At 36.2% G+C, this 17,256-nt stretch overlaps 4 protein-coding genes across 4 annotated transcripts; 2 read left to right on the top strand and 2 right to left on the bottom strand.

Annotated features, from left to right (window-relative positions):
* Window positions 1–226: 226 nt before the first annotated feature.
* Window positions 227–4,035, bottom strand: LOC116119044 (phytoene dehydrogenase-like). Its single transcript, XM_031405001.1, has 13 exons — window positions 3,725–4,035; window positions 3,558–3,624; window positions 3,336–3,442; window positions 3,044–3,112; window positions 2,892–2,946; window positions 2,272–2,319; window positions 2,014–2,171; window positions 1,688–1,923; window positions 1,351–1,441; window positions 1,009–1,137; window positions 759–912; window positions 568–662; window positions 227–490 (listed from the first exon to the last, which is right to left on the bottom strand). Exons 1-13 carry the CDS (start codon window positions 3,920–3,922, stop codon window positions 305–307), a joined length of 1,593 nt encoding a protein of 530 aa, XP_031260861.1. The 5' UTR covers window positions 3,923–4,035; the 3' UTR covers window positions 227–304.
* A 2,828-nt stretch (window positions 4,036–6,863) lies between these two features.
* On the top strand, window positions 6,864–9,851 carry LOC116119058 (protein CHAPERONE-LIKE PROTEIN OF POR1, chloroplastic-like). The gene is made up of 3 exons (XM_031405017.1): window positions 6,864–7,256; window positions 7,962–8,322; window positions 9,496–9,851. The coding sequence occupies exons 1-3, from the start codon at window positions 6,918–6,920 to the stop codon at window positions 9,669–9,671; spliced, it is 876 nt and encodes a 291-aa protein (XP_031260877.1). The 5' UTR covers window positions 6,864–6,917; the 3' UTR covers window positions 9,672–9,851.
* Window positions 9,852–11,355: 1,504 nt separating this feature from the next.
* On the bottom strand, window positions 11,356–13,192 carry LOC116119034 (nitrate regulatory gene2 protein-like). The gene is made up of 3 exons (XM_031404990.1): window positions 13,106–13,192; window positions 12,310–12,530; window positions 11,356–12,217 (listed from the first exon to the last, which is right to left on the bottom strand). The coding sequence occupies exons 1-3, from the start codon at window positions 13,190–13,192 to the stop codon at window positions 11,356–11,358; spliced, it is 1,170 nt and encodes a 389-aa protein (XP_031260850.1).
* Window positions 13,193–14,033: 841 nt separating this feature from the next.
* LOC116119019 (protein CHAPERONE-LIKE PROTEIN OF POR1, chloroplastic-like) lies at window positions 14,034–17,033 on the top strand. The gene is made up of 3 exons (XM_031404977.1): window positions 14,034–14,438; window positions 15,144–15,504; window positions 16,678–17,033. Exons 1-3 carry the CDS (start codon window positions 14,100–14,102, stop codon window positions 16,851–16,853), a joined length of 876 nt encoding a protein of 291 aa, XP_031260837.1. The 5' UTR covers window positions 14,034–14,099; the 3' UTR covers window positions 16,854–17,033.
* The last annotated feature ends 223 nt before the right edge of the window (window positions 17,034–17,256 follow it).

The following is a 17,256-nucleotide window of genomic DNA, read 5'->3' as shown; positions in this document are numbered from 1 at the left end:
CCCTCGAAAATGAGATTTTAAAATGGTTTAAGACTAGTGATTGACAACATAATCATAACAAGCACTTCATCTAATTTCTTCAATTCAATTACAGTTCATCACTGTGATCCCTACCTCAATCTTACCCACTTTGCAGAGTTGGAATCTCTATTACCTTGTACTTATGGAGTATTCTTTAAATGATTTTTATTAATAATGACGTTTAAATGATAAATAACATGGCTTCGATATAAAATATAAAATAGCTCTTTTAAGGATAGTAGAATGTCATATTCATATTGCTGTAGATAATGTAAATATCAGTTCATTGGAGGAAATAACTACACAATGGAAGCTGGGAGCTAATCTCCTTAATTCTTCTGTTGAGGCTGCGAAGTGCTTCAATGTGAGGTTCATCTTCCTCCACCGGTATAATTCTAGCAAAGCTTCCATCTTCAAGATAGTCGACCACCCGGTTGGTAGCTTCAAGTCCCGTGACATAAGATTTCTCCTGTTGAGAAGAAAATGAACTTCATTTCAATGAAATTCTAATCATCTGATATGAGCAAACAGTTCAAGTTAATTAACCTGTGACCATGAACCATGTCGTGTTGTAATCCAATCGCCAGCCATGAACAAGTTGGGGAAAGATGTAGCGCCGCGCATCATGTACTTGTATGAACCTTTTAGAAGGAACCACAAAGGAAATGAAGATGAATTTATATGATCACGGAGCAAAACTGCCCAAGGCAACCACATTAAAACTATAAGAAGACTACCTGGAAAGAAATGAGTCAAGGATTTCGGAGATCGTCTGATTTCCTTGTTTGTAACGGTAGCAGTGTCGACGTCCTTGATGCACTTTGAGAGATAGGGCATAACTTTTGCAAGTACATCCTCATCTTCCAGGGGTAGTAACTCATTAGCATGATACTGTAAATGCATATTTTTAGACCTCACATATGAAGAGTAAATGGCATATATGCTTCTTTCAATTGATGAAAGAAGACGGAAGGAAGTATTACTCACAAAATCGGCTTGTAAGACGGTTACTGGACCATCTTTGTGCTCGTCGTGGATTTGGTTCAAGTCAAAGAAGGTCCACGCAAATGATTCACCGAATCCGGAGCAAGCATTGCTTGCATTTGGAATGATAACCTGGAAGTTTATAAATGACATAACACAGTCAGCTCAATCACACGGACTACGATAATAAAAGTTGGGGGGGTGGTTAATCTTTTTACAGTTTCATTCTGAGTGGACAAATTGATCACAATAAATAGGGAAAAAAAAATTAAAAATCAGAGTATAGCATAATAGTACAGGCAGAGTTAAGAAAATCAAGGCAAGCTTTTGTATTTTTTCTCAGACCTTCTTGTCAAGCCAAAGCTTAATACTGAGTACATCAATGCCAGCCAGGTTCAAGACCTTAAGAAACTCTTCCCTAGTACACAATGCTGCACTACATAGAACAACTGCGAGTCAAAACAGGATAGAATGAGCAGGGTAAAGTATTACGATAGATTAAAAACTGAAAAGTCATTCTGCAAAACTCAGTTCTGTTGTAACATTGTCCACCGCTACTTTATTTTATTATTGGCTTAAACATTGTTCACCAATACATATTCAACGGAAGAACCAATTTCAAATCAACATCAGGTTTGCAAGGAAAGATAATTTAGTGCAATGTAAATGTGAGACGGCATACCTATTCTTGACAAGTTCTTGAAGGGTAGAGATCCCAACAGCCAAGATAACTGCATCAGCATTGTATTTCTTCTTGCCGCAAACTACTTGTGAGATACAACCTGTTTCTTCATTAAGTGAGAGGTCTGTCACTATTCTACCATCAAATTCACAACCTCTAGTCTTCATGGAGTCCACCCATGGTTCAAAAATCTTCTCTTTAAGTGTCCCTCGACACCATACTAAATCAAAATTTTTCTATTTCCATTCACAAAATGAACCCACAATCAACATAAAAGAAATTCTAGTGGCAAACTGGCAAGGATGTGAAAAATCAGTCAATCAAACCTGGTGGGCAAGGATGATGTAGTATAGAATTCCTAAAGTTGCAGCAGCACTACATTGCTCTGCTGGAGCGAACAGCCCCACTTGAAGCAATGGACCAATAACATTCTGATAAAGCCTTTCTGAGCATCCGAACTGTTTGAAAAGCTCCCTTGCAGTAACTACAAGTTAAACCTCCAAATAAGACACTTCAGCAATTCATCTCTGATTACAATAAATTACGCCATTCTGGAATTTGACAGTACTGATTATGGTCCTTACTTGAATCATATTTTCTCCATGCTGTATCAGTGTTGTCGAAGTCGATTACTGCAGGCAGAGGTGCAGATCAATTCATGTGAGAGAACAAATGACAAATCAGAAGAAAGTAATGGAGACTTTTTAAAATTGAATACAAGATTGGAAACAACTGATTCGAACTCAGCAAACAATTGCTGAATTGAATTAGTCATAGGATGTCAAATACTAGTTGGTCAGGAAGATATCATGTAAAATTAAGGCAGATTTACTGAAAAAGAAAAAGAAAATTATGAAATTTAGCCTTAAAAAAGAAATTAGTGTTAATAAAAGCTCATTTACTGATGGCATGTAAGGACTCCTATCTTAAGATAAATGATAACACTGACATATTTAAGATACAGAAATAAAGTCATGGGATAATTGAGATTTCACTAAAGCCTCCCTTAATATCACTTCATTTTGAGAAGATTTTAGACACACATTGTATCATTTACATAGGTATACGATAATATGCAAGAAGCAGAGGAGCCAATTGAGGTGACATTCGAGAGGGATTAACTTTGTTTGCCCCAAACTCTACTCTTAGTAAATTGGTGACTACCTAAATTTCAAATCTACATTTCAACAGGGAAGAAGCATACTTGCAGCCATTAGAGGGAGTAGAGTTAATCTATCCACCAAGGGTAGTCGAGTAAACTGCACATAGCGTGATAAAGTTCAGTTTAAGCAAAGCAAGAAAAACTAGACTTCTTTCCAGTACCCTATTTAGTTAGCCATGTAATGTAAATCATACTTGAGCATGATACAAGGTTCCTAATGGAGTAGGCAACTGAGGAAGATCTTGGAATATTGGAAATTCAACCTGCAAATGATCCAAAGCCTGTTAAGACAATTCATAGACATTAAAATTAACACTAAATACTATCAGCCTACAAAATTGGCTCATGGAGCAAAGAACACAACCCACACTCAATTTTGTTCCTTAAATAATGTTTTTGAGTGATTAGTTAAAAAAAATTCATCAGGTAAATCAAACTACAAATTTTATTTCTTTCAGTCTTGACATGGCATCTACTGTTAATTACCTCCAACCCCTCCTCTGAATATTGTGCAGATTTCATCCAGTTCGTGAACGGCTTGATACCGAGCTCATCAACAAGGCTAAATATATTCTGGTAGGGATACCAAAAACCTAGAGATAAAGTCAAAATTAGACATTAGGTCCATAAAATCATTACAATAACAAAAAATACAACATGTAAATGGTAAGATAAAATGGAAATGAGATATAAAAACATCTTGGTTACCCTGCATACAGACATCATCTGGACTGCCGAAACCATTTCCATCATCAAGCACAGTGACATCAAAACCCTGAAAACAAAATCCCACCAGTACGGATTTCACAAATCAAAACTTTAACCTCAAGATCCACGTACAAAACACAGTTCACCAATAAACAACACAAAGAGACCTGTTTGCAGAGATGGTGAGCGGCACCAAGGCCAGCCCAACCAGAGCCAACAATGACTATCTTCTTCTTTCTAAAACTTCTGCCACCGTTTTGATCCCCATTTCCTTGGGTTTGAAGAGTAGTTGCTTTGCAACAGAACCCACTTCCATATTTGTTTGATAAGCAAAGTGTGGGAGTTGCTCTCCAGGAAGCCAACATGTTTTAACTACTTCCAGTGACTTCTCATCTTCGACTAGCTAGCCAACCATATACTTTTAGCTCTTCTTTTTCTTCCTTGGCCACAAATATAATCTCAAATTTTGATTTTTTAAAGCCTTTTTTGGCCCAAAATATCATATCATGCAGAAGTTGACATTGAAAACACGTATAACGTTCTCTGCCATAAGACTTGCCGCCAAAAATCAAGCTCTATATGAACCACTACAGTTCCACTAGTTTAACATGGATTTTTTTGTAGCCATTCACAGCTAATTTTTTTATACCCAAATATTGATTTAATTGACGAGAATACCCTTTCATTTGTTATTGAAAATGTTTTATCTTTTCATTTGTTGTTGAAAATATTTCATCTTTTAACCCGTTTAAGATGTGGTCAAGTGCATTCAGATATCATATCAAGCGTTATCTAGCTTACTCTTAACATTAGACAAACAGTAGGGGTTCAGTGCAATATCTGAAACTCCAAGGTTTTTAAACTATTAGAAAAAATTCGGGGGCTTTAGAAATATGCCTAATTATTTCTGATACTATATAACTCACTTAAAAATCCAAATATCACCCTCAAAATTTGTTAACTGTGACTATTTTTCCAAGAATCCGAGGTGAAACCCGATATAGTGGTTGGGTCCCAAGTTAACCGGTTGAACCAGTTTGACCTGCCAATCAAACCGATAATGTTAGCATGTTCAAAGGTTTGAAATCCAATAAAAAACACCCTTAACAAATGCTACAAATTGAAATCTTCCAAAAACACCCCAAATTACACAGCCAGCTTCCACAACCCAAGCCAAATAAGGCATGTTTTTGGCATCTACAAACACCCCATCACCATGAAAACTCCCCCCTCAACCTCCTAACCAAAACTCATCTCACCCCACCCCCGTTCGTCTTGTCAATCATTGGCAACAACAGGTTGTTGTCGCTGTGCGATTTTCGCAATTTTCAATCGTTTCACACACTGAAAATCACCTTCGTCGCTACCTTTTGACTCACCGGCCCTTCTTCTTGAAAACCCCCAACATTCCATCCACCAATTGCTTGCCTATCGACGTTCTCCTCTCTAGGGTTTGCCATGAATAGTCAACATTGATAACCCGACCCATGAAGGCCCTGACTCTCGATTGAATCAGTCAGGCCAGGTCGGGTTTTAAGACCTTGTAAAGGGGTGTTTGTTTAAGCTTATAAGCTGGTCAAACTAGCTTATAAACTTTAAAATTAAACTGACCTGTTTGTTTATAACTTTTTTGAGCTTATAAGTTGAGCTTATAAGCCAAAAAAAAAAAAAAGTTTGGGGAGAGGTACTTTTTTTTTTTTTTGGCTTATAAGCTAGTTTGACCAAGTATATTACCATATTATCCTTATTTAATTTTAAAATTCCATAGTATATCATTGTTTAATGTAATACCCTTTTTAGTCATTTTATAATAAAATGTACTTATGAGCTACATTTTACCAAACATGTCAACTACTTATCAGTCACTTATAAACACTTTAATCAAACATGTAATTGCTTAAAATTTCAAATGCTTATAAACTAATTTTCATAAGCTCGACAAACCCCCTATATATATCACAATTTCGCTAGAACCCTAATACATTACATGATTAACTAGTTGCCGCACCAATGTGGCAAATGAGAGTGACACAAGAATTGGATAAACAAAGACACATCGCCATTATGATACACATCTAGGAAGTAGTAACTTAGGGAATTTGTAATTCATGATCAATAATTGAAGCATATATGATTATGGAGATTTTGGAAAATTACAAAATTGGTGATCTAAGACAAGAAATATAATGTCAAAATAAAGTTTTGTAAGCTTTCAACTATTGCTTTCTTGCATACAAATGGACTGGTTGTTGAATAATACACGTTATTTTATTTACCTATAAAATAAATCATATTATATTTTAATTCTTTTCTAATAAATTATCATATATGATTGATTTTTAATAGTTTTCTTTGAAAGGGGATGTTGTTTGTTCACCGTATCATATAAAATTATTGAAAAAAACAGTTTTTAATTCAAAAAAGTCATAAGTCGTACAAGCGTATTATTTGTGTTGTACAAATATAATACATAATTCGATATATTCGTACAGTACAAACATATTATTTAATTCATTTACTCATGTAATCAAACACACGCCACATATTAATCAATTTATTTATTTATTTTCCTGTCATATAATCTCACAATAATCAACTAATTTTGAAATTAATATATTTATAGAGTTAATAACAATAATCCCTCTAAGGCTTGATTACATAACAAAAAGGCAGTTAAAGGTTTATAAAATAACAAAAATTCTCGTGTTAAATTTTAGCCGTAAAAAACAAATGATAAGAGGGTAATTTGGTAAATATATATATTATATTTTTTGATAACCAAGATGTCGAAGCTTGTTTATGTGCACCTCAATTAATCTCTGAGATCCATTAAACACCCTACAAACTTAATGTTCTAAAGTAAACCTTAAATGTGGTAGGTGACCCTAAAGTGGTTCGAACCCAAGAAATCAATAAAGAGAGTAAACATTCTTGACCATTAAGTCAATCCCATGAGATTAATTTGGTAAATATTTATTAACTCAATTCAGTATATGTTCTAATGTTTATTAACAATTTACATAGGGTATTTTTGTTATTATATCAAAACCTTAGTTTATCTCATATTTATAATATTATTTTATTAGACATAATATAACCCCCTCATATTTATAATATTATTTTATTAGACATAATATAACCCCCAAGAAACACAAAATATTTAATAAAAAAAGGCAAACAAAAATAAAAATCGTGATTAAATCAAATCAAATGATCAAACGGTCCACAAGGAGGGCACACCAACCCCACATGACCACCTAAACATATAAGATTTTAACCGCTGCTTACTCTTCACTCATTCTTCAACACACAAACGGCTCTCAACACAGCCTCATATTCATTCATTTCTACAAAAATCTCATGGCTGCCACTCTCTCCGTCCGGCCCAACCGCCTCTCCGCCGGTTCACCCTTCCCTCGACCGTCCCCGGTTCACCTCCTCAGCCCCACCCATCTCTCTTCGTTAAAACCCGCCAAAACAATTGACCTTTTCCGAGGCGTAAACATTTTGTCCCTGCGCGCGTCGGCCGGAGTTGCCAGAGCCGGCTCCCGAGCCGACGACTCGGCTCCGTTTGAGATGTCGGTGGAAAACGCACTTAAGCTGCTTGGAGTGTCGGAAACGGCATCGTTTGATGACATACTTCGCGCCAAAAACTCGATTGTTGCTAACTGTAAAGATGACCAGGAGGCGATTGCACAGGTACTTAATTACTGATACCCCCTTTGATAGTTCGTGAATTTAGTGGATTTTTGTTTTGGAAATGGGCTTTGTAAATTATGTAAGTTCAGATATGCAAGTTTTGATTTTATTTGTTTATTTTTTTGCCTAAGCCTCTCTTGAAGTTTGGTTTTCTTGAATTAATGAAAGCCGTGTTTTTTTAAGTTTATTTCCAATGTGCAACCTTTGGCATGTATTAAGAGCTTAACCTTTAAAAGTTTGAGATTTAAGCTCGTTGAACTAGTGAGTTATTTTTTATTGATGATACGCAGGTTTGAAACTTTTTGGCTGTGCACTTGTCTTGTTGATTTTTGTATTTGATGTGTCATTAACTTGTCATTATTCAAATCTTGTTGAAAGTTCAATGGTTGAGCCGTTTATAGTTTGTGGTTTTCAAATAGAGTTGTCAATAATTTGATATTGAAAGAGTTGCATTATGATCAGTTTTAGGTATTTGATGTGATTAATCGCTTCAAGTTAGTCTCTAATTTATATGTTTTTTAGTCTCTAATTTAGATGATTTCTTAGTGAAGTTCATTGGATGGTTGACATCATTGCATAGGACCACGTTGAATTTAAGTTTTCTGTTAATTTTATAATAAGCATTTATTATGCAACAACTAACTTTAGCCTAATAACATTGCTGGTAATTGTTATTTTTCATTTGTATGACGATTGAATTTTTAGGCTGAGGCTGCGTATGACATGTTGCTTATGAGGAGCTTGACTCAGCGCCGGGCAGGAAAAGTTGTGGATAGTAGCATACGGTATGCTGATGTTAACCCTGTGAACGCTTCTGGGACAGGATCAATGCCTCCGTGGTTGCAGACTACTTTGAAGAAGTCATCTGTTTCGGTAGAAACACCAGCAACTAAAGATTTGGGCATTCAAGCAGGAGTATATGGAGCTTTGATGGTGTTAACTTATGTTAACGGAGCTTCTACATTCTCTGCTGCACCCTATGCTGGGGCTGATATTCCTGGGCTGATCTTGGCAAGTAGCTTCGGGGCTTCATTGTATTTCATGACAAAGAAGAATGTTAAGTTAGGTAATGAGTTTACTTTGTTTGAGATATCTCTATATGTGTTCATTATTTCTTGACAGAGTGTATCTTGAAGAAGTTTGAGCATTTTCCTCTGCTGCTAGCAATCTGTAAAGGAGGCACTGTGTCCTTTACATATTTGTAGTATACCTGGTTCTTTAAGTTTGGGAGGTATTGCTTTTAGTTAGGTTGGTTATTTGTCAATCTGGAATTTTCCTTAGGTAGTAAAGAGTGGGGTTATGTGGTGTAGGGTTAGGATTAGGTCCAAATATGTGATCAAAAAACAATATGTTTTCAGAAAGAGTGAGATTCCTTGCATTCTCTAAATATGTAATACTCCTCATATGCATCGTACATTATTACTCAACATGATTATGTCAGCTACAGAAGTCTTGCAATTGCTTAGCTTGTTTCTACATCTTGAGTTCAGAACAGTTAAGAATGAGGGTAAGGGGAAACATGGTTATCTCTATAGAATACAGCATTTTAATGCATCTGGTCTCATCTTATGTTGACTAAGAGTGTATCAATTAATTTTGAAGCATGTTGTATGCCACAATATGTTATACAAATACCCTATTGGGAGGTGGAACCTGAAGTTTTTTCAATACAGGTGACATTAACTTTCAGCTATGGCTGTGTTCTATGCTTCGTAATTCTTATTATATTATTCACATATATTGACTGTAAAATCAAATTTTCTTATGCCTCATGAATGAAGAGTGGTTTCTAGCGCTCGTAGTAGAACATATAATCTTAAAGCTACTGACAGAGATCTGGATCTCATCTCTTTTTGAGCTCGAATTTTTTTTCGTTGTCTACTTACCTAGGAAAGGGAGAAGCAACTGAAATGGTTCATATGGAAATAGCACCTATATGTGATAGAAATGAATATGACTTGTTGCCAAGATTGTTGTTGATGTTAAAAAAAACAGCTGTGGTCCTGTAACTATATGTGCATATAGTAGTTAGCAACACCTAGCAAGGTAACTCTTGACTTTGCAAGGATAAGAGAGAAAAAAATTCATAGAATTCCTCTTATTCCTTTTATGGCTTTTAAAAATAAAGCATGTCAGCAAAGTTTTAATAACACTAATTTTACTTTTGATTACGTAGGTTAATGAAATTTAGTTCATTTCTTCCACAAGTATTAAGACCAATTTCCCGTTATCTTTGCAGGGAAGGCCACTGTAATAACCATAGGAGGGCTTGTTGCTGGTGCAGTGGTGGGCTCAGCAGTTGAGAACTGGTTGCAGGTAGACATTGTCCCATTTCTCGGCATACATTCCCCTGCTACTGTAGTTAGTGAATTTGTACTTTTCTCTCAATTTTTGGTCTCCCTGTACTTAAGGTAGTGCTAAGAGGAGATTGTAATTAACTAATTGTAGCATGAATTGTAAAACCTGTAATTATTCATTTGCATGATCATACCGCCAGCATTTTTTAGGATGTGTATCATTGCATATTGTACAAAACTTGAAATAGAATGTAGTGAAGCCTAAGCTATTTTAATTTTTAAAACCTACTTGAGAATTACAATGTTCGCAAACATCCTTTCATGTTCTTAGGATGCATTCCATCTTTTACAATTTCATTTGTGAGGTAGAAAACTTCGACTCACAGGCTATTATGCTGTAAAAAGAACTTTATTTGTTGCAGGTCTTTTTCACAATATGTATTTGTGCACCAAATGATAAATAATAAGTCATCTCTGCTCTTAAAATGGTTGACTAAATCCAACTCAAGCACCAAATATGTTCTGGACAGTAATCTAAGGACATTTTCATGTGAATCAGAATCAGGAACAAGATCTTCCTTGAAATTTCTTGATCCCCCATTCCCAATAGAATGATGCATAGTACTTATTCTTATCCGTCATCCTTTTATATTTTGAGTGAGACTCTCCTTAACTAAAAATGCGAGAGCGTCTTATGTAGGATGGGCATTTTGCATTTCAATTTTTTTTTATCTTGAGACTTGACCTAAAGGGTGGTATAAATAGAAACCTCACGAATCATTAGCATTGCTCCAACCGACTGATCCGAAGAGTTTACTTGGTCCCAGTTCGACCGATCGGTTCGATTTGGGTTTTAAAACAGAGCTTATTGATTAAATTATGAGAATGACTGGGACTCGGTCGGTGCGGTACAAATTTTAAAACAGAGCTCATTAGTTGAATTATGAGAATGTCTTAAGTTGAATGGATGTATGCATGTCAATGATACATCGTAATTGAACAGTACATTAAATATTATTGAATTATGAGGATGTCTTAAGTGGGAGAAGCACATAATCATAATGTTCTCATGGCATATGGTCATGCCGTCGTGGTTATATTGTATTTGTATGTACACTTCCACCGAGTCCTCAAAATATGGACATTTGAACCATTGTACTGTATGATTGGTATATTAACATTCCTTTTCTCTCTAATCCCTATTTATATGGCTAAATCTAGACATTTTATTGGCACTTAAAAGCGGCTATCTATTGGTAAAGAGGAAATATCACTTTATACAAAGCTTTGATAAACAGAAAGAGACCCCGTCTGCTGCCACTAATTTTGCCGTGTTGCAGAGAAAATGATGATGCCCCTGACAATGGTTATGCTTTACAGCCTAAGAGCTAGTCAGAATCGTTTTGCTTTTCTGAAGAAAAACTACTTTCAAGCGTGAAGATAACTGCTTTCATGCTTTAGCCAATAGCCACTTATGAAAAGATACTGCACCATCAGGCATTCATGGACCAAAGGGTCTAATCAAATCACAAATAAAAATATCCCCTATTCATCCACCAATGTTTTTAACTACTACTTACAGAGGGTTTACCCATCAGAATTCCTTCACACTTCTTGGCACCATGCCAAGAAAGATTTGAAGAAACTGGAAATATACAAATCCTAAAACAAAATTTGGGCAACCATTAGAACAAACAATCAGCAACGCTAAAGAAATCCTACTGTAAAAATAAATAAACTTGTCTCAGCGAGTTGCTTCGACGTGATAACAATATACATATACCCGGTGAACCCCTCAATCCTCAGTGACCAGCTGTGTTATCTTGTGTTATCTGCTCAGCCTTTGAGCACTCTATGTATGATGGGTCCTCAACTCTTGAAGCATTCTCACTGCAAGTCACGAGATCGTTATACATCTTTAGAGAAGCCTTTGAGAATTCTGTTAAGGACTCGAAAACTGAAGAAAACCCAGTCTGTAATCCGTTCAATGTAACACTTTGTGTTTCTTGCATGCAGTTGTGGTGTTTTTCCTTCTCAACCTCCATTTTTCTCCTAAATATGTCCAACTGTTCCTTCTTCTCTACCAAGTACTCATTCTGATGGTCTACTTCAGCCTCTGACTTCATGTCTGTGTGCTTCGTTTCTACGAACCTGGTTTCTGCCTTCTGAAATGCCAGTGTTTTTTTATCGAGTTCTTTTGCTAGACCATCAACTTTTCTCTTTTGAGCCTGTTCTTCCCCTTGCTGAGACCACAAGGCCCTAACATCTTTAGAGAAGCTTTTCAATGCAAAGGCTACTGGCTTATATGGTAGTTTCTCCATGGAAGCTAACCAATCATGGAAAATCAAAAGCAAGGGGGGGCCATTAGCTCGATATGGGGTTGACGAGTTCCTGCTCCTGCTCCTAGAACAGAATTCAACTTCAGGAGCAAGGAATTTGGTTAACCAATTGTGGAGAGCTTCTACATATGCTTTCTGAGCTGTAACGTATTCTGTAAAGCATGAACGCCAATGTAGAAGCTCTGCCTCAAGCTGAAGCGTAGCAAGTCGATGAGAGTCATTGCAGAATTTTCCATATGTGCAGCTGGCAAAAGATTTTACTTCAACAAGAATCTTCTTCTGGGTTTCATGGGATTCCAACATAATTTTCCAGTTTTGTGTCAGGCTGTGCAGGAAAATAGAGGGTAAATACACAGGGAAACAAAGAATGTATTAAAAATGCTATCGTACTTGGTATTTGGAGATTAAATCACTTACCCTTTCAACAGTTCCACGATTTGAGGCAGCAGCTCCTCATCGCTTAGTTTCTGAATTCTCTTTGAGATAGTCTCAGCACTTCTAATTGCAACTAAGATCCGTGCATATAAATCTTTCACAGCCGCTCTAGTTTTGTCCATAGTAAGTTCTTCTCCATTGACATCCTGGTTTCTCAGCCGTGAACATTTTCTCTCGTATAGTTTCCGTGTGTCATCCCCAGCCTAAAGCAAAATAGTACGTTAATTTACCAAAATGGTATTATTAGAAAGATGCCTTCTGCATTTTTTAAATTCCTTTCATACATTTATTTCAGACTACAAAGTTTGTTGTGAAAACTAAGATTATCAGTCACATAAATCTACTTGAGACATATTTTGGGAACATTACCTGTTTTAAGAGCTTAAAAAATGTTAAAGGATTATAAAAGTGTAAACATTATTCCTTCTTTAATTCTACGGTTATAAAGTTAATCCAATTAATCCACCAGAAGTCCCTAGTTTGCTATCTCAGCCAAAGATTGTTGTTGATGTTAAAAAAACAGCTGTGGTCCTGTAACTATATGTGCATATAGTAGTTAGCAACACCTAGCAAGGTAACTCTTGACTTTCCAAGGAAAGAGAGAAAAAATTCATATTCCTCTTATTCCTTTTATGGCTTTTAAAATAAAGCATGTCAGCAAAGTTTTAATAACACTAATTTTACTTTTGATTACGTAGGTTAATGAAATTTAGTTCATTTCTTCCACAGTATTAAGACCAATTTCCCGTTATCTTTGCAGGAAGGCCACTGTAATAACCATAGGAGGGCTTGTTGCTGGTGCATGTGGTGGCTCAGCAGTTGAGAACTGGTTGCAGGTAGACATTGTCCCTTTCTCGGCATACATTCCCCTGCTACTGTAGTTAGTGAATTCGTACTTTTCTCTCAATTTTGGTCTCCCTGTACTTGATTAGTGCTAAGAGGAGATTGTATAACTAATTGTAGCATGAATTGTAAAACCTGTAATTTTCATTTGCATGATCATACCGCCAGCATTTTTTAGGATGTGTATCATTGCATATTGTACAAAACTTGAAATAGAATGTATGAAGCCTAAGCTATTTTAATTTTTAAAACCTACTTGGAATTACAATGTTCGCAAACATCCTTTCATGTTCTTAGGTGCATTTCCATCTTTTACAATTCATTTGTGAGGTAGAAAACTTCGACTCACAGGCTATTATGCTGTTAAAAAGAACTTTATTTGTTGCAGTCTTTTCACAATATGTATTTGTGCACCAAATGATAAATAATAAGTCATCTCTGCTCTTAAAATGGTTGACTAAATCCACCTCAAGCACCAAATATGTCTGGACAGTAATCTAAGGACATTTTATGTGAATCAGAATCAGGAACAAGATCTTCCTTGAATTCTTGATCCCCCATTCCCAATGAATGTCATAGTACTTATTCTTATCCGTCATCCTTTTATATTTTGAGTGAGACTCTCCTTAACTAAAAATGCGAGAGCGTCTTATGTAGGATGGGCATTTTGCATTTCAATTTTTTTTTATCTTGAGACTTGACCTAAGGGTGGTATAAATAGAAACCTCCAAGCGAAAAAAAGGCAAACAAAAATAAAAATCGTGATTAAATCAAATCAAATGATCAAACGGTCCACAAGGAGGGCACACCAACCCCACATGACCACCTAAACATACAAGATTTTAACCGCTGCTTACTCTTCACTCATTCTTCAACACACAAACGGCTCTCAACACAGCCTCATATTCATTCATTTCTACAAAAATCTCATGGCTGCCACTCTCTCCGTCCGGCCCAACCGCCTCTCCGCCGGTTCACCCTTCCCTCGACCGTCCCCGGTTCACCTCCTCAGCCCCACCCATCTCTCTTCGTTAAAACCCGCCAAAACAATTGACCTTTTCCGAGGCGTAAACATTTTGTCCCTGCGCGCGTCGGCCGGAGTTGCCAGAGCCGGCTCCCGAGCCGACGACTCGGCTCCGTTTGAGATGTCGGTGGAAAACGCACTTAAGCTGCTTGGAGTGTCGGAAACGGCATCGTTTGATGACATACTTCGCGCCAAAAACTCGATTGTTGCTAACTGTAAAGATGACCAGGAGGCGATTGCACAGGTACTTAATTACTGATACCCCCTTTGATAGTTCGTGAATTTAGTGGATTTTTGTTTTGGAAATGGGCTTTGTAAATTATGTAAGTTCAGATATGCAAGTTTTGATTTTATTTGTTTATTTTTTTGCCTAAGCCTCTCTTGAAGTTTGGTTTTCTTGAATTAATGAAAGCCGTGTTTTTTTAAGTTTATTTCCAATGTGCAACCTTTGGCATGTATTAAGAGCTTAACCTTTAAAAGTTTGAGATTTAAGCTCGTTGAACTAGTGAGTTATTTTTTATTGATGATACGCAGGTTTGAAACTTTTTGGCTGTGCACTTGTCTTGTTGATTTTTGTATTTGATGTGTCATTAACTTGTCATTATTCAAATCTTGTTGAAAGTTCAATGGTTGAGCCGTTTATAGTTTGTGGTTTTCAAATAGAGTTGTCAATAATTTGATATTGAAAGAGTTGCATTATGATCAGTTTTAGGTATTTGATGTGATTAATCGCTTCAAGTTAGTCTCTAATTTATATGTTTTTTAGTCTCTAATTTAGATGATTTCTTAGTGAAGTTCATTGGATGGTTGACATCATTGCATAGGACCACGTTGAATTTAAGTTTTCTGTTAATTTTATAATAAGCATTTATTATGCAACAACTAACTTTAGCCTAATAACATTGCTGGTAATTGTTATTTTTCATTTGTATGACGATTGAATTTTTAGGCTGAGGCTGCGTATGACATGTTGCTTATGAGGAGCTTGACTCAGCGCCGGGCAGGAAAAGTTGTGGATAGTAGCATACGGTATGCTGATGTTAACCCTGTGAACGCTTCTGGGACAGGATCAATGCCTCCGTGGTTGCAGACTACTTTGAAGAAGTCATCTGTTTCGGTAGAAACACCAGCAACTAAAGATTTGGGCATTCAAGCAGGAGTATATGGAGCTTTGATGGTGTTAACTTATGTTAACGGAGCTTCTACATTCTCTGCTGCACCCTATGCTGGGGCTGATATTCCTGGGCTGATCTTGGCAAGTAGCTTCGGGGCTTCATTGTATTTCATGACAAAGAAGAATGTTAAGTTAGGTAATGAGTTTACTTTGTTTGAGATATCTCTATATGTGTTCATTATTTCTTGACAGAGTGTATCTTGAAGAAGTTTGAGCATTTTCCTCTGCTGCTAGCAATCTGTAAAGGAGGCACTGTGTCCTTTACATATTTGTAGTATACCTGGTTCTTTAAGTTTGGGAGGTATTGCTTTTAGTTAGGTTGGTTATTTGTCAATCTGGAATTTTCCTTAGGTAGTAAAGAGTGGGGTTATGTGGTGTAGGGTTAGGATTAGGTCCAAATATGTGATCAAAAAACAATATGTTTTCAGAAAGAGTGAGATTCCTTGCATTCTCTAAATATGTAATACTCCTCATATGCATCGTACATTATTACTCAACATGATTATGTCAGCTACAGAAGTCTTGCAATTGCTTAGCTTGTTTCTACATCTTGAGTTCAGAACAGTTAAGAATGAGGGTAAGGGGAAACATGGTTATCTCTATAGAATACAGCATTTTAATGCATCTGGTCTCATCTTATGTTGACTAAGAGTGTATCAATTAATTTTGAAGCATGTTGTATGCCACAATATGTTATACAAATACCCTATTGGGAGGTGGAACCTGAAGTTTTTTCAATACAGGTGACATTAACTTTCAGCTATGGCTGTGTTCTATGCTTCGTAATTCTTATTATATTATTCACATATATTGACTGTAAAATCAAATTTTCTTATGCCTCATGAATGAAGAGTGGTTTCTAGCGCTCGTAGTAGAACATATAATCTTAAAGCTACTGACAGAGATCTGGATCTCATCTCTTTTTGAGCTCGAATTTTTTTTCGTTGTCTACTTACCTAGGAAAGGGAGAAGCAACTGAAATGGTTCATATGGAAATAGCACCTATATGTGATAGAAATGAATATGACTTGTTGCCAAGATTGTTGTTGATGTTAAAAAAAACAGCTGTGGTCCTGTAACTATATGTGCATATAGTAGTTAGCAACACCTAGCAAGGTAACTCTTGACTTTGCAAGGATAAGAGAGAAAAAAATTCATAGAATTCCTCTTATTCCTTTTATGGCTTTTAAAAATAAAGCATGTCAGCAAAGTTTTAATAACACTAATTTTACTTTTGATTACGTAGGTTAATGAAATTTAGTTCATTTCTTCCACAAGTATTAAGACCAATTTCCCGTTATCTTTGCAGGGAAGGCCACTGTAATAACCATAGGAGGGCTTGTTGCTGGTGCAGTGGTGGGCTCAGCAGTTGAGAACTGGTTGCAGGTAGACATTGTCCCATTTCTCGGCATACATTCCCCTGCTACTGTAGTTAGTGAATTTGTACTTTTCTCTCAATTTTTGGTCTCCCTGTACTTAAGGTAGTGCTAAGAGGAGATTGTAATTAACTAATTGTAGCATGAATTGTAAAACCTGTAATTATTCATTTGCATGATCATACCGCCAGCATTTTTTAGGATGTGTATCATTGCATATTGTACAAAACTTGAAATAGAATGTAGTGAAGCCTAAGCTATTTTAATTTTTAAAACCTACTTGAGAATTACAATGTTCGCAAACATCCTTTCATGTTCTTAGGATGCATTCCATCTTTTACAATTTCATTTGTGAGGTAGAAAACTTCGACTCACAGGCTATTATGCTGTAAAAAGAACTTTATTTGTTGCAGGTCTTTTTCACAATATGTATTTGTGCACCAAATGATAAATAATAAGTCATCTCTGCTCTTAAAATGGTTGACTAAATCCAACTCAAGCACCAAATATGT

Source organism: Pistacia vera, unplaced genomic scaffold (assembly GCF_008641045.1).
Source record: "Pistacia vera cultivar Batoury unplaced genomic scaffold, PisVer_v2 Contig87, whole genome shotgun sequence".
In the NCBI taxonomy this organism is placed as follows: domain Eukaryota; kingdom Viridiplantae; phylum Streptophyta; class Magnoliopsida; order Sapindales; family Anacardiaceae; genus Pistacia; species Pistacia vera.
Note: the sequence above shows the minus strand (reverse complement) of the source record. Positions and strands in the feature narration are given on the sequence as shown.

What these genes read in the sequence shown, in the direction of transcription:
- LOC116119034 (XM_031404990.1), bottom strand. Translation starts at nt 13,192, where the DNA reads ATGTATGCCGAGAAAGGGACAATGTCTACCTGCAACCAGTTCTCAACT. An exon ending in CAGCAACAAGCCCTCCTATG is followed by an intron (nt 12,531 to 13,105) that starts GTTATTACAGTG and finishes ATTTTGCTTTAG; the next exon opens with GCTGGGGATGACACACGGAA. An exon ending in ATCGTGGAACTGTTGAAAGG is followed by an intron (nt 12,218 to 12,309) that starts GTAAGTGATTTA and finishes TTTCCTGCACAG; the next exon opens with CCTGACACAAAACTGGAAAA.
- LOC116119058 (XM_031405017.1), top strand. Translation starts at nt 6,918, where the DNA reads ATGGCTGCCACTCTCTCCGTCCGGCCCAACCGCCTCTCCGCCGGTTCA. An exon ending in ACCAGGAGGCGATTGCACAG is followed by an intron (nt 7,257 to 7,961) that starts GTACTTAATTAC and finishes TTGAATTTTTAG; the next exon opens with GCTGAGGCTGCGTATGACAT. An exon ending in AAAGAAGAATGTTAAGTTAG is followed by an intron (nt 8,323 to 9,495) that starts GTAATGAGTTTA and finishes TTATCTTTGCAG; the next exon opens with GGAAGGCCACTGTAATAACC.
- LOC116119019 (XM_031404977.1), top strand. Translation starts at nt 14,100, where the DNA reads ATGGCTGCCACTCTCTCCGTCCGGCCCAACCGCCTCTCCGCCGGTTCA. An exon ending in ACCAGGAGGCGATTGCACAG is followed by an intron (nt 14,439 to 15,143) that starts GTACTTAATTAC and finishes TTGAATTTTTAG; the next exon opens with GCTGAGGCTGCGTATGACAT. An exon ending in AAAGAAGAATGTTAAGTTAG is followed by an intron (nt 15,505 to 16,677) that starts GTAATGAGTTTA and finishes TTATCTTTGCAG; the next exon opens with GGAAGGCCACTGTAATAACC.
- LOC116119044 (XM_031405001.1), bottom strand. Translation starts at nt 3,922, where the DNA reads ATGTTGGCTTCCTGGAGAGCAACTCCCACACTTTGCTTATCAAACAAA. An exon ending in CCGTCTTACAAGCCGATTTT is followed by an intron (nt 913 to 1,008) that starts GTGAGTAATACT and finishes ATGCATTTACAG; the next exon opens with TATCATGCTAATGAGTTACT. An exon ending in CTTGACTCATTTCTTTCCAG is followed by an intron (nt 663 to 758) that starts GTAGTCTTCTTA and finishes TCCTTCTAAAAG; the next exon opens with GTTCATACAAGTACATGATG.